Here is a 14,780-nt window from a genome sequence, read left to right as displayed (position 1 = left end):
ATACCGTGTAATATCTTGTCCTCTAGATTTGGTGCTTCCAGATGTGAGTTATCAGGTGGAATCCAGTGTGGGAGATCAGTCTCAGAATATGGACTCCCAGGGACAAACGCTGCTGCTTTTTCTCTTTGTGGATTTTCACAGTGGATTTCCAGTCCAGCAACCAGAACTGTGGAGTAGGTATAGGGGCTGCCAGTTTGGGTGTGCTTAAATGTTAAGAAAGTAAAGAAAGGGAGACTTTATATGATGCACATGTCTGAATTACATATATTTCTGTAGAAAAATGAATTTTAATGAAAAACCTTGCCTAAAAAAGTTAAACTATATGCTCTGTGGAAAAGATACGTATCTTGAAACACCCCTCAAATGATGACATTCCCAGATTTAGTTGGCCAGATATCCGTGGATACTTCTGTAATGATCTCTACAGAGTCTGTTACCTTAGATGAGTGGTTTTCAACCTTAGCTGCTTGATATATGACCTGGCGAGCTTCTAAAAAATGCCCAGACGTCACCCCCAGGGATTATGATTTCCTTGGACTGAGACAGGATTCAGATAGCAGTATATTTTTAAAGCTCAGGCCTGAGAACTGTCCACCACATTACCACTTTTCCATGTGGAATCAAGAAACATTACTCTCATTGCTTGGCCTTGAGGCAACATCTCTCTCAACTACAACATAGGGAGGTGTGGGCGTGTAATGGTATGAATGACTTTCTGTGACTGCCACATGGACCTCTGGAAAGGGAGAAACTGTCCTTGTTCAGGCATACAAAGGGGGACTTTAGAGTTTATCTAACAAATTGGTGATAACCTTTTACCAGAAAGGTTCTGGTTGGTGGTCCGTGAAATGCATGCATCAGAATCACCTACAGTATTTGAAAATATGCTGCTTCCTGAGCCAAGGATTAACTCACTGTTTTGTTATAATGTAAAAATATGGTATGGCTCAAGAGTCTGCATTTTTAACAAGATTCTCAGGTAATTTTAAAATATAGTGAAGTTTGAAAACCACTGAGTGTGAGTTGGCTTATGCATTTTAATCCAATAAATACTGAGATATAAATTTGTTTCCTTTTTCTTTAAGATTTTATTTATTTGAGAGAGTGTGAGCAGGGGAGGGGGAGGGGCAGAGGAAGAGGAAGGAGACACCCTGCTGAGCAGGGGGCTTGCTCCCAGGGCTCAATCAGGGATCATTATCTGGGCTGAAGGCAGACACTTAACCAACTGAGCACCCAGGTGCCCCGAAGAGAGTTTCCCAATACCCTCCTAAACTTGGAAATAGCAAGACATGGAGCTTATAAATGTCCGAGGAAAGGTTCAGAAGAAGCCTCCTTTTCGGTGCTCCCGATATGCTTCTGTGCGCTCTGTGAGCCACTGTTTTTTCTTGGGGCTCTGCTCCAGCCATCGCCGTGCTTGTTTGCTGTGGCCCTGCTCCCACGGAGTCATGAGAGAAAGGAGACAGCTTACGTCCGTCCCCAGAGCAGAAGAGCTCCTGCTGACTGGTGCCAACTATTTATTGAACAAACTGTTGTCAGCTGTGGGATTTTTCCTGCTTCCCACTTTCTCTGCTTCTCTGGTCTTTTCCCAGTATCTGTATATTGTTTAGGAGAGAAGCGCACCGCTTTTGTGGGTTCTGGCTTGCCACTCTTCATTTGAAGAGCTATTTTCTGGTGCCCCACTCTTCCATTCATCAAGGCCCTGGAATGGGAGCCCGAAGTGACCCAGACTAATGAGGCTTCAAGCAGGGAGGACAAAGTGAGGAGGCCTAGGGTAGTTACCCAGCCTGCACTCGTAGGGACAGAGGCTGATAAGAGAAAAATCCTAGTATAGTGGAAATGACTTCAGGATAGAATCAAGACAGCTGGGTATAATCTTAGTTCTGCTATCAAATTCCTTGGTGATTTTTGGGAAACAAGTCACATAAATCATCTGATCTTCCCTTTTCATGTATTTAATGTGAGATTGTTAGACTAGGTGCTATCAAAGCCCTTCCAAGTCTAAGACCCTCTTACGACTTAAGATCCACTGTCTTTTGGCAGGCTTTTTTTGTTGGTTGTTGTTTGGTTTCGATTTTGTTTGTTTTATTTTGTTTTGTTTTGAGGTCTGCTAGAGGCATTATCACATTCAGTCTTCCCTGGGATGACAGTCTCATACCATTTTCTGAATCCTATCGTACACACCTGAAGAACTCAGATTCCTCAAAAACCAGTGGTTCCTGTCATTCTTGCAGTAATTTGATCATTTATACATCTCTGCTTAGCTTGACTCAGAAGGCCTGTAGCATCTCAGGAGTGACACTCGATATTGGATTAAATAGAAAGTCATCACTGCATTAATAAACATACTAAGTATCTTTAAAAAAAAAAAGATTTATTTATTTGAGAGAGTGGGGAGGGGAGAGAGAGAATCCTGAAACAGACTCCCTGCTGAGCATGGAGCCCAAAGATGCTGTCACTGGGCTTGATCCCAGGAGCCTGAGATGATGACCTGAGCCGAAATCAACAGCAAGCTGCTCAACTAACTGAACCACCCAGGAGCCCCCATACTATGTATCTTTATAAATTTCCTTACACATCTGGTAGTGTAGGACTAGCCTTTGAAAAAGGGTATAATGTAAAGGTAGGTAGATATAGATATATGAATAGAGACACAGTAATTTTATCTTCTTTTTCCCTTATTCTTTCTCATATCCTTGAAAGCTTTCTCTAGAGCTACTTTTAGGAAACAGATTGTGCAGAACTACAGTCTGTTTCCATGTGTCTTAAAAAATCACTTAACTGGCCTCCTGCCCACCTTGTCATGGTAACTTTTCTATGATTAACTCATTATTTTGCTACAACGTTAAAGGCATCTGGTAGTATCATCAGTTTTAGGGGAACAAACTTGTAGCTTTTTAATTAAATGTCTGCTTTCAAAAAGGGCCTAACTGGTTTCTTGAGGCTATTCTTAGCACCAAACAATAGAAAACAGTAATCCATACGATATCATCATAGCAATAGCAATATTGTCCCGTTGCATATTGCAATGTACATTTAAAAACACTTCACACATACTATCCCAGTTTATCTGCACAACCTGCCTGTGAGAGCAGGTGGTATAAAGCCAGTTTTAGTTTTGAAGTGAGAAAAGTGAAGGGACTTGGTCACCACTAGCTAGTGGTTGAATTCACTCTGGAATCTATGTTCTCCAGACTCCAATTTTGGATTCCTTTTGAACAGACCACATTTTGCATTCCTTTCTGGGAGAGCATCATGGTGCCTTGTGGTAGAAAATGTACCTTCTGGTTTGCATTTTTAATGCAGCCCTGAGAAAAGCCAGCCAGCTGTGGGCCGCTTCACCATGGCCTTTGCACGGAGTATTCAGGGGAGAACAGAAAAATACTGAAAAGGGAAAGGTTAATTACAAGGATTTTCTCAGGTGTAAAGTGAATTTGTCTTCCCATGTCTGTTGTCTCTGGGTCATCAGGCCAGCCTATTGTTGTTTGACATATTTTACCTATTTCTCTTAACTGTTAGCTTTTCTTCTGAGCCGTGGTGCCTATGGTTAATTAGAAATAGCCCCATTTAAAAATACCTTGAAGAAAAAAATAAAATAAAATAAAAAATAAAAAATAAATAAAAATGCCTTGTACCAGCAGTCTCAGAGTCATCTTTGTGAGTGTTAACTTTTTTTGTATCACAGGATAGGTGAAAGGATTGAGACCCTGACAGTAACAGTGGCTCACCCCAACAGTGATGCTCACATAGGAAGGGAGTAGGGTAGACACACTCTCCAACAGGCCTTTCCTTTTTCTCTTCCTCCTCCTCCTATCCTTTGGAAGTCACCAGTGTCATTGTTTATAGTATGTGGTATATAGTTCTGTTTCTGATATGAATTAAACAGGATCCCTCACTTTATTCTTCAAAAATAATGTCAACCTTCACACTTAGTTTTTGGAAGTCTTTTTCATTTGCAAGTGGAATTGGATGGGTTTGTAAGTTGCTGACCTTCTGTTGTTGTTTTGGGGGGGTTTTTTGTTTTTTGGGTTTTTTGGGGGGTGGTTTTGTTTGTTTGGTCTAAAAAAGTAATTATTTGTGGATAGGCAAAAGTGTCCTCTTCTTCCAAGAGGCCTCTTTCTCCTTCCACCCCTAACTCATAGCACCATAACAGCAGTCTTGAAGTCTTGGCCATTCTCATTCAAAGTTACCAATATTTTCCCTCCCCTTAGGAGTCCACACTTTGCTCACCACTCATCTCAGTGCCATCCTCATGGAGAACCACAGCGTAGTGCAAGATTCCATCCAGGTTGCCATGGACCAGGCCTTGGAACAGCATCACCAGGCTACCAAGGTAATAAGAAATTTGCAAGAACTAGAGGCTATGACCGAGCTTGAGAGCCCTTCCTCCCTTAACACCTACTCCTCTTTTGTCACCTTGGCTGATCCTTACATGGCCTCTAGCCTAGAAACTCAAGATTTAACTTAGCATATGTCACTGTTACCAGCTTGCATAGTCTTACCTCCTAATGGGTGAATTTGAATAAAAAGGGACAAAATAATCGAGAAAAATGACTAATAATGAGCCTTTCCTTATCTTTCTTCCCTTTCCACACATGCGTTTTGAGCTACTGCTTCTCTAAATCTTACATTTTTCCCTCATTTCCTAATGGTTTATAACATCACGTTCCCTCTTTTTTTTTTTTTAAGATTTTGTTTATTTATTTACTTATTTATTTATTTCTTTTCAGTCTAACAGAATTCATTGTTTATGTACCACACCCAGTGCTCCATGCAATACGTGCCCTCCATAATACCCACCACCTGGCTCCCCCACCCTTCCACCCCCACCCCCCCGCCCCTTCAAAACCCTCAGATTGTTTTTCAGAGTCCATAGTCTCTCATGGTTCATCTCCCTTTCCAATTTCCCTCAACTCCCTTCTCCTCTCCATCTCCCTATGTCCTCCATGTTATTTGTTATGCTCCACAAATAAGTGAAACCATATGATAATTGACACTCTCTGCTTGACTTATTTCACTCAGCATAATCTCTTCCAGTCCCATCCATGTTGATACAAAAGTTGGGTATTCATTCTTTCTGATGGAGGCATAATACTCCATAGTGTATATGGACCACATCTTCCTTATCCATTCGTCCATTGAAGCGCATCTTGGTTCTTCCCACAGTTTGGTGACCGTGGCCATTGCTGCTATAAACACTGGGGTACAGATGGCCCTTCTTTTTACTATATCTGTATCTTTGGGGTAAATACCTAGTATTTGGGTATTTACCCAGTAGTGCAATGCAGGGTCATAGGGAAGCTCTATTTTTAATTTCTTAAGGAATCTCCACACTGTTCTCCAAAGTGGCTGCACCAACTTGCATTCCCACCAACAGTGTAAGAGGGTTCCCCTTTCTCCACATCCTCTCCAACACATGTTGTTTCCTGTCTTGCTAATTTTGGCCATTCTAACTGGTGTAAGGTGAGAGAGAGAGTGAGCAAGAGAGAGCTAGTGAGCATAAGCTGGGGGTGTGGGGGAAGAGGGTGGAGCTCAGGGAGAGGGAGAAGCAGTCTCCTCGCTGAAGGAGGGATCTTGATCCTGGGACTCCAGGATCATGACCTGAGCCCAAAGCAGAGGCTTAACCAACTGATCAACCCAGGTGCCCCAACACTTTCTCTTTTCATCTGACTTTCTGACTTCCTATATCCTATATGCTTTTTGTAACATATTTCTTAAATTCATATGGCCCCCTTTGAGGGAAAAAACAACCACACTAAGAGGGCAAAGTTTAAAGCTTTTTTTTTTTTTTTAATAGCAGGCACATCTGTTTTATTGCCTAGTGTCTCATGGCTTATCTTTTCTGAATATTTCTGTGTCAGTAAATCATCTCTGCAAAAGGGGAGAACATTGTTTCAATCCATAAGTGTCCTTTCTATGGCATGATCTCAGTAAGTATTGTTGATGGGAGTGGGGGAAGAGTTGTTGAAATCCTGCTGTTACTGAAATCTTTGATTCCTTTGGGATTCTCTGAACCAGTAGCTTGGGATTATTATAAACTACCATCTCTTCTTAATATGTTCCTTAGGATCATCAGAAATTTCAGGCCTCACTCTCAGTGGCTGTGAATTCCATCATGAGTATCGTGACTGGAAGCACCAGCAACACCTTCCGAAAGATCTGTCTCCAGGCCCTTCAAGTTAGTGGGAACTTGGGGCTGCTTAAAAGTGCCAGGGTTCTAATGACATTCTACGGCCCAACACAGCATTATGTACAGAGCTTTTAGAAACATTATTTCATTTTATCCTACTGTGATCAAAAATTCTGATTTTACATACATAGCGTCAGGCCTGTGGTGTTTTAAGAAATTTTATTGAATGGATAGTATGTATGTACTACTTTATAAATGAGAAAATAAGTTATCTAAAATTTCTACTTGCTTTAGGTCACATAGCTGGTTACAGTTAGAACCAAGATTAGACAGTGATTCCCAGTTCCTTATTGAAGAATGTTTTGGTACCTCATGGTGACAGAAAACACTGGAAATAACTGAGTAGCCTTAGGTATTACACATGTTTGGCAGTATAGCATAGTATAACAATTGAAGTCTGAGGCCTGAGTTCAATTCTTGGCTCATTTACTTACTGGCTATGTGGACTTAGGCTGGTGCTTAATTTGTCTGAGCTTCATCTATAAAGTGGAAAAAATAATAGTGCCTCAGAGGGTTATTGCGATGGTGAGGGCGAAGTGTGAACATGCATGTAGCACATGGTAGGTTCTGAATAAATGTTAGTTTCTTTCCTTCCTTTTAGGAATGTGTGCTGACCAGTTGGTATCAGGAGTGCTTGATCCACTCATTCCATGTCTGTTGCTTTATTTTTTTGTACTTTTTTTCTTGAAAAAATAATATAATACATTCAAAATTTAAAATAATAGCTAATAATATTTATCACTGTAATTAAAATTTTTTGGATATTATCTCATTCAAGTTATATTGTATAGTTGTAACAGAAGAATTCTATATTCATATATAAGTTGATACTTCCCTGTTTTAACTCTTCTAAAATTTCTATCAGTTAGCCAGTTTCACTACATTGGTTTCATCTAATTTAATAACCCATTCCCTTAATAATAGGCATTTATGTTGCTTATATTCTTTCTGCCAGTATAAATAGTATTTCAGTTAATACCTCTGTGTGATATCTTGCTTCTTCTGAATTATTTCCTAGAATAAATTTCTGTAAGTGGAGTTACTAGGTCTAAGAGTATAACACCTTCATAATCTAGTGCCTCCTACAGCTTCAGCTTTCTGGATCATGTGGATAGCACAAGGTAATGAGAAGAATGCCACATTGGAAATCCTTAGGTCAGGCCTAACTTTTGTATAACAAGTCATGAAATCTTAGGTGGGTTACTTCACCTTTTTGGATTTTAGTTTTCTCATCTATAAAATTTGTTTGTTGTATTGGGTGACTACTCTTGTCCCCTTTAACTCTACTTTCCTGCAATTCTATACTAAAACTTAGAAGTTATTACCCATTCCTTATGGATGCTATTATCTTCTTCCTTTATTTGCTAAAAGACTTATTTGAGGAAAAGTTCTTATATTGGTCTTAGTTGAATATAGTGAAGCCTCTGCTCTCCTGGCACTTGTTTTAGAGGAAAGTAGTTTATATAACCCCTTTATGAACAGAGAAGTCTCTGGGATATGTATTTCCTATAGAGATAGGTAGAGCAAAGGCCTTGTTTGAAAGATCTTGGTTAGGTAACAGACACTGGAAGCCATAGGAGCCACAACTACTTGTCTCATGGCATGTATCCCAGGCCGCCTCTCTACTTCTATGTATCCATAGGAATTAAGGAAACTCCAAACATAACATGAGGGATGTCAGTGGTTTGCCTTCCTATTTGTCTCATCCTCTTCCCATATCCTGTGGGTACCTTCCTTTTGGTTGCCAGTATTGGAATTCAGCACATTTCATCTCTGGCCCATTTTAGGCAGTTGACACTCAAGAATTTGGGACCAAACTGCACAAATCATTTCATGACATCACCCGGCACCGATCTCTTCCCTACTGCTCATGTGAGACGAAGCAGGTAAGTATAAAGTACTAATCGTACTTTGGTGGAGATCTTCCATACTGATGTGTGGGAACCCTGAATACGGGTGGTTAGGGGCAGGTACTTTAGATTGCACAATCTGAGGTTAGTCTTTCAGCAGGGAAGCCTGTGGTTTAGGAAAACTTTATAAAATACAGTATTACACAAAGGTCAAAAGCATAGCTAGATGTTGCTCAAATTCCATTTCGGCCACTAGCTAGTTATGTAGTATTGTGGAAGCTGTTTAACCTTTCTAAGCCTTAGTTTCTTTATCAATAAAGTAGGAATGATGCATAACCTGAAATAACTGTTGTGAGGTTTGAATAAAATAATGTATGTAAAGTGCTGAGCACATAGCTACCATTACAATGGTGATGACAGAGTGGAGTATTTTTGTTTAGTTTTGTCTAATCAAAGCCATACTTTATTTACCTTTCTGGATGCTGGAGATAGAGAATTGCATTAGTTGGGGTCTCCACCCTCAAGGAGCTCAAACAGCTTCATCTGGTTTTATGACAGACTCCTCTAATGAGTGAAAAGATTCATAGCTGGGAAATTCTATATATCTCCAGATTGCAGGTATAACTGAAACAGTGTTCCAACTAAAGCCCACTCTTCTGGCTCTCTTGGCTCCAATCAGTAGGACTGGCCTTTGTGGAACTAAAGTATAATATGAGTAAATAAAAGAGAGTAAGGGTGATACTATTATACAGTGGATTCTGGCCAAGACAGAGTGACAGGAACTAGATTTATTCTCTTGATTGAAATAAAAAAAATCCAGACCCAACATATAAAACAATGGTTCTCAAGACATTGAGCAGCAATGAATGGGATAGTCTTTCCTGAGATGTGGAAAACAAATGAAGTAAGCCCTATGATTACCCTAACATCCTGCCTAGAGAAAGTACAGAGGCCACTGAACAGGGAGAAGATATCCAGGCAAAGCCTAGTGGTTTCCCTGAGTTGAATAGATGAAGCTGGGAATTCCAGTATGCCAAAGCAGATAAAGTTTTCAGGGTGAACTATCAGAAAAGAAAGAACTCCATACAGAGAGAATTCTGAGAATCTGCAGGATTCCTTCTCTATTATTCAGATGAGTATGAATCAGCTCAGTCTTGTGAAGAAACTATTCAGGTAAAGAACCACCCAGAAGGATTAGAGGGAATAATATGCAGAGCTTAAAAGGGCCGGGAATAGTGCCTATTTCCATCAACCAGAGAGGAAAGCTTTATAATTTATGGAGCATGATATAGAATACTAAGAAGATACTTGTCTTCGGAATGGAGGAAAATTAAATCTCTGCCTAATAAACACTCCTTTGGTCCTGCCTAACAAAGCTTAAAAGCAGAAGCAAGACATAGAGGAATCAAGTTGTTTCCAACAGCATCACAGAACAAAGGTCAAGAATATTTATAGGATTATTAGAAATATCCAGCACCCACTAGGGTAATATTCACAGTGCCTTGCATCTAATCAGAATTAACAGGTATGGTGAGAAGCAGGAATATACAACCCATAATGAAGAGAAAACTCTTAATTGGTCAATCAATCATTGAATCAAAACTGATCTAGAACTGACACAGAAGTTAGAATTAGTAGACAAAGACATTAAGAGCATTATTATTATAACCGTATTCCGTATGTTCAGGAAGAAGCTAGAGGAAAGACTGAACATATCAAGTAGAGATGTGGAAAGTATAAAAAAGGCCCAAAATGAACTGTAAAGATGAAAACTATGATGTCTCCAAGGTAGAAATTATACTGAATAGTATGAATGGCACATTGGACACTTAAGGAGAAACACACAGCAATAGAAACTATCTGAAATGAAACACAGTGATTTAAAATAATAATAATAATCATAGGGGCAGTTGGGTGGCTTAGTCAATTAAGCATCTGATTCTTGATCTTGACTCAGGTTGTGATGTCAAGATCATGAGATTGAGCCCTGCATTGGGGTCCATGCTCAGCATGGAGTTGGTTAAGATTCTCTCCCTCTCAAACTAATGATGTACTATATGTTGGCTAACTGAACATAATATAAATAAATAAATAAATAAATAAAATAGCTTAATCTGTTAAAAAAGAAAAAGATTCCCTCTCCCCTCCCACTCTTCCCCACTCCACTAACCCCCCCCCGCTCACACATGTGCATGCTCTCCCTAAAAAAGATTAACTAATTAAAAGGATAAGATTTCTTTACAAATAATAATAATAAAACATAGAATATCTGTGAGTTATGGGACAGCTTCACGTAGCCTAAATATTGGGGAATCTGAAGAAGAAATGGGGCAGAAAATATATTTGAGGGAATAATGGCTGAAAATTTTCCAAATTGATAGAATCTATAAATCTAGTAGATCTAAGAACTTTAAGAAACACCAAGCCCACAAAACAAAACTACACCAAGACACAATATAATTAAATAGGTTAAAACCAGTGGTGAAGAGAAAACCTAAAAAACAAATGGGTGAGGAAAGCTTATTTACAAGGAAACAAAGATAAGGATTACAGAAAATTTCTCATCAGAAACAGTGTAAGCTAGAAGAAATGGAGCAACATCTTTACAGTACTGGAGAAAAAACCTTCAACCTAGGATTATTTACCTAACGAAAATTAAATCTTTAAGAAAAAAAGAAGATGAAGTAAGGACCTTTTCTGACATACAAGAGTTGAAAGAATTCATTATCAGCAGATGAAAAATGTAAAGGAAGTCCTTCAAGTAGGAGAAAGGTGATACCAGCTAGAAACCTGAATCTACATGAAGGAATGAAGAGTACTGAAAATGGTGACTACGAGGATAAATATAAAGACTTTTTTTCTCATTACCTTAATCTCTTTAAAACACAATTAACTTTTTAAAGCAAAAATATCAATAATGGAAGCGCCCGGGTGGCTCAGTGGGTTAAGCCTCTGCCTATGGCTCAGGTCATGATCCCAGGGTCCTGGGATCCAGCCCCGCATCGGGCTCTCTGCTCAGCGGGGAGCCTGCTTCCCCTTTCTCTCTGCCTGCCTCTCTGCCTGCTTGTGATCTCTCTCTGTCAAATAAATAAAAAAAAAATTTTTTTTTAAATAGCCATAATGTATTGTGAGATTTATAACCTATGGTGAAGTAAAGTGTATGACAACAGCACAAAAACCAGGAGGAGAAAAATGGAAATATACTGTTGTAAAGACTTATACTGTATGCGGAGTGGCATAATATTACTTGAAGGTAGACTGGTAAGTTAAGATGAAAGGAACCATCAGAATAATACAACAAGGAGTTGCAGCTATTAAACCAAGAAAGGAGATAAAACGGAGTCATAAAACATATTCAGCCTTCCGGAGAATGAAAAGATAAGCCACAGACTGGGAGAAAATAATTGGAAAAGACACATATGATTAAGAGACTATTATCCAGGGGCGCCTGGGTGGCTCAGCGGGTTAAAGCCTCTGCCTTCAGCTCAGGTCATGATCCTAGGGTCCTGGGATCGAGCCCCACATCGGGCTCTCTGCTCAGCAGGGAGCCTGCTTCCCTTCCTCTCTCTGCCTGCCTCTCTGCCTGCCTGTGATCTCTGTCTATCAAATAAATAAATAAAATCTTAAAAAAAAAAGAGACTATTATCCAAAATATACAAAGAACTTTTAAAACTCACAAAAAAATAAAAAATAAAAAAAACCAGGCCAAAGACCTTAACAGACACCTCACCAAAGAAGACTTAAGATGGCAAATAAGCACATGAAAAGATGCCCCACATCATATGTCATCAGGGAAATGCAAATTAAAACAATGAGATATCCCTACATACCTATTACGATAGCCAAAATCCAGAACACGACACCAAATGCCGGCAAGGATGTGAAACAATAGGAACTCTCATTCATTGCTGGTGAGAATGCAAGATGATACAACTACTTTGGAAAGCAATTTGGTAATTTCTTAAAAAACTAAATACATTCTTTACCATGTGATCCAATAATCATGCTTCTTGGTATTTATCCAAATGAGTTAAAACTTAGGTTCACACAGAAACCTGCACATGGATGTTTATAGCAGCTTTCTTAATAATTGCTAAAACTTGGCAGCAACCAAGATGTCCTTCAGCAGGTGAATGGTTAACGACACTGGCATATCCAGACAATGGAATATTATTTTACACTAAGAAGAAATGAGCCATAAAGCTATGAAAACACATGGAGGAAGCTTAAAGGTATATATTTTTTAAAAGATTTTATTCATTTATTTGAGAGAGAGAGAAAGAGAGAGAAGATGAGAAGGGGGAGGGTCAGAGGGAGAAGCAGACTCCCTACCGAGCAGGGAGCCTGATGCAGGACTCCGTTCCAGAACTCCAGGATCAGGACCTGAGCCGAAGGCAGTTGCTTAACCAGCTGAGCCACCCAGGCACCCCCTAAAGGTATATTATTAAATGAAAGAAGTCAGTATGAAAAAGCAGAACATTCTGGAAAAGCCAAAACTATGGAGACAGTAAAAAGATCAGTGATTTCCAAGGGTTAAAGGAAAAGGAGGAATTAATATACAAAACACAGAGGACTTTAGGGCAGTGAAACTACTCTGTATGATTCTGTAATGGTGGATACAAGTCATACATTGGTCCAGAGCCATGGAATGTACAACACTAGGGGTAAACCCTCACGTAAACTATGGACTTTGAATGACAATGATGTGTCAATGTAGGTTTATCATTTGTAACAAATGTACCCGTCTGATGGGGGATGTTTATAATGGAAGAGGCTATACATATATGGGGCAGAGGGCATATGAGGAATCTCTGTACCTTTTCCTCAGTTTTGCTATAAACTTAAAACTGCTCTAAAAAGTAAAGTCCCTTTTAAAAAAAAAATCAAAAAGGGGGCAGAGAAAGAGGAAGAAGAAAAGAAAACAAAGTACGGATGAGACAAATAGAAAGCAGTTAGCAAGATATATTTAAACTCAGCCATATCAATTATCATATTAAATGTGGTCTTTACAACTATTTACATTAAAAGATCGAGACTGTTAGATTAAATAAAGAGAACAATATGCTGCCTATAAGAATCCCACTTTAAAATACAGAAGTAGATTAAACATGTAAAAGGATAAAAAAGATATGCCATGCTTAAGATATATACCATAGTCTATCACTGATAAAAGGAGCACTGAAGAGGGGTACCTGGCTGGCTCAGCTGGGAGAGCACGCAACTCTTGATCTCAGGATTGTAAATCTGAGTCCCATGTTGGGTGTGGAGATTACCTAAAAATAAAATCTTTTTTAAAAAGCATTGAGGGGCATCTGGGTGGCTCAGTGGGTTAAAACCTCTGCCTTCAGCTCAGGTCATGATCTCAGGGTCCTGGGATCAAGCCCCGCATCAGGCTCTCTGCTCAGTGGGAAGCCTGCTGCTTCTTCTTCTCTCTCTCTCTCTCTCTCTCTCTCTGCCTGCTTTTCTGCCTACTTGTGATCTCTGTCTGTCATATAAATATATAAAATCTTTTTTAAAAAACCATCGAAAAGGCTATAAAGTAGATTTCAGAGCAAACAATATTACTAGGGATAAAGAGGGTCATTTCATAATGATGATTACAATACAGTGTGTACAGTGTAATGAAGATAATAGCCCCAAACGTTCATGAAACTTTTTTTTAAAGATATTTATTTGACAGAGAGAGAGAGATCACAAGTAGAGAGGCAGGCAGAGAAAGAGGGAGAAGCAGGCTCCCCGCTCAGCAGAGAGCCCGATGTGGGGCTTGATCCCAAGACCCTGAGATCATGACCTGGGCCCAAGGCAGAGGCTTAACCCACTGAGCCACCCAGGCACTCCTCATGAAACTTTTGAGAGAACTTTAAAATAAATGAAGAAAACTGATAGAATTGTAAGAAGAAATAGACAAATTCACAATTTTTAAAAAAAGATTTTATTTATTTATTTGACACAGAGAGAGAGAGACCACAAGTAGGCTGAGAGGCAGGCAGAGAGAAGGGGAAGCAGACTCCCCGCAGAGCAGAGAGCCCAATGCGGGGCTCGATCCAGGACCCTGAGATCATGACCTGAGCTGAAGGCAGAGGCTTAAACCACTGAGCCACCCAGGCGCCCCACAAATTCACAATTGTATTTGGAAATTTCAACATACTTCTATTAATAATTGATAAAGTAGACAGAAAGTGGAAAGTGGAAGTGGAAAAGTGGAAGTCCTAAGTAACACTATGAATTAACTTCACCTAACTTATATTCATAAAACGTCCTGCCCAACCACAGCAGAATATTTTTCTCAAGTACAAAAGGGACATTTAACAAGGTAAACCATATTCTGAGCCATCAAATACATCTCAATAAACTTAAAAGAACTCAGGTCATATAAAGTATGTTTTTGACCACAGTTGGATTTAAGTAGAATCAGTGACAGAATGATATCTAGAAAATTTCAAATATTTGGAAATTAAATGACACACTTATAAATAACCCTTGCATCAAACACAAAATCAAAAGAGAAAGTAGAAAAATATTTTAATTTAAACGGAAATGCAAATTATCAAAATCTGTGAGCTCTCTCTAAAGCAATACTTAGAGAGAAAAATGCCTATGTTAGAAAAGGAAGAGTTCCCAAATCAATGGTCTTAGCTTCCAACTTAAACTAGAACAAGAAGAGCAAATGACACACAAACAGAAGGAATTAAATAATAAAGTCAGAGTGGAAGTCAGTAAAATAGAAAACAGAAAAACAGTAG

General features: G+C 39.2%; 1 protein-coding gene across 1 annotated transcript in view; it reads left to right on the top strand.

The window, feature by feature from the left end:
* LOC111149654 (chromosome unknown C11orf80 homolog) overlaps window positions 1-14,780 on the top strand; it is a 135,289-nt gene that overhangs the window by 109,027 nt on the left and 11,482 nt on the right. The window contains exons 10-13 of the mRNA XM_022506853.1: window positions 27-173; window positions 4,209-4,330; window positions 6,065-6,175; window positions 7,975-8,073. Coding sequence (XP_022362561.1) covers window positions 27-173; window positions 4,209-4,330; window positions 6,065-6,175; window positions 7,975-8,073 — 479 coding nt within the window. The remainder of the gene's footprint in view (window positions 1-26; window positions 174-4,208; window positions 4,331-6,064; window positions 6,176-7,974; window positions 8,074-14,780) is intronic.

The sequence above is a fragment of the Enhydra lutris genome, unplaced genomic scaffold (assembly GCF_002288905.1).
Source record: "Enhydra lutris kenyoni isolate GAN:26980312 unplaced genomic scaffold, ASM228890v2 scaffoldscaffold22, whole genome shotgun sequence".
In the NCBI taxonomy this organism is placed as follows: domain Eukaryota; kingdom Metazoa; phylum Chordata; class Mammalia; order Carnivora; family Mustelidae; genus Enhydra; species Enhydra lutris.
Note: the sequence above shows the minus strand (reverse complement) of the source record. Positions and strands in the feature narration are given on the sequence as shown.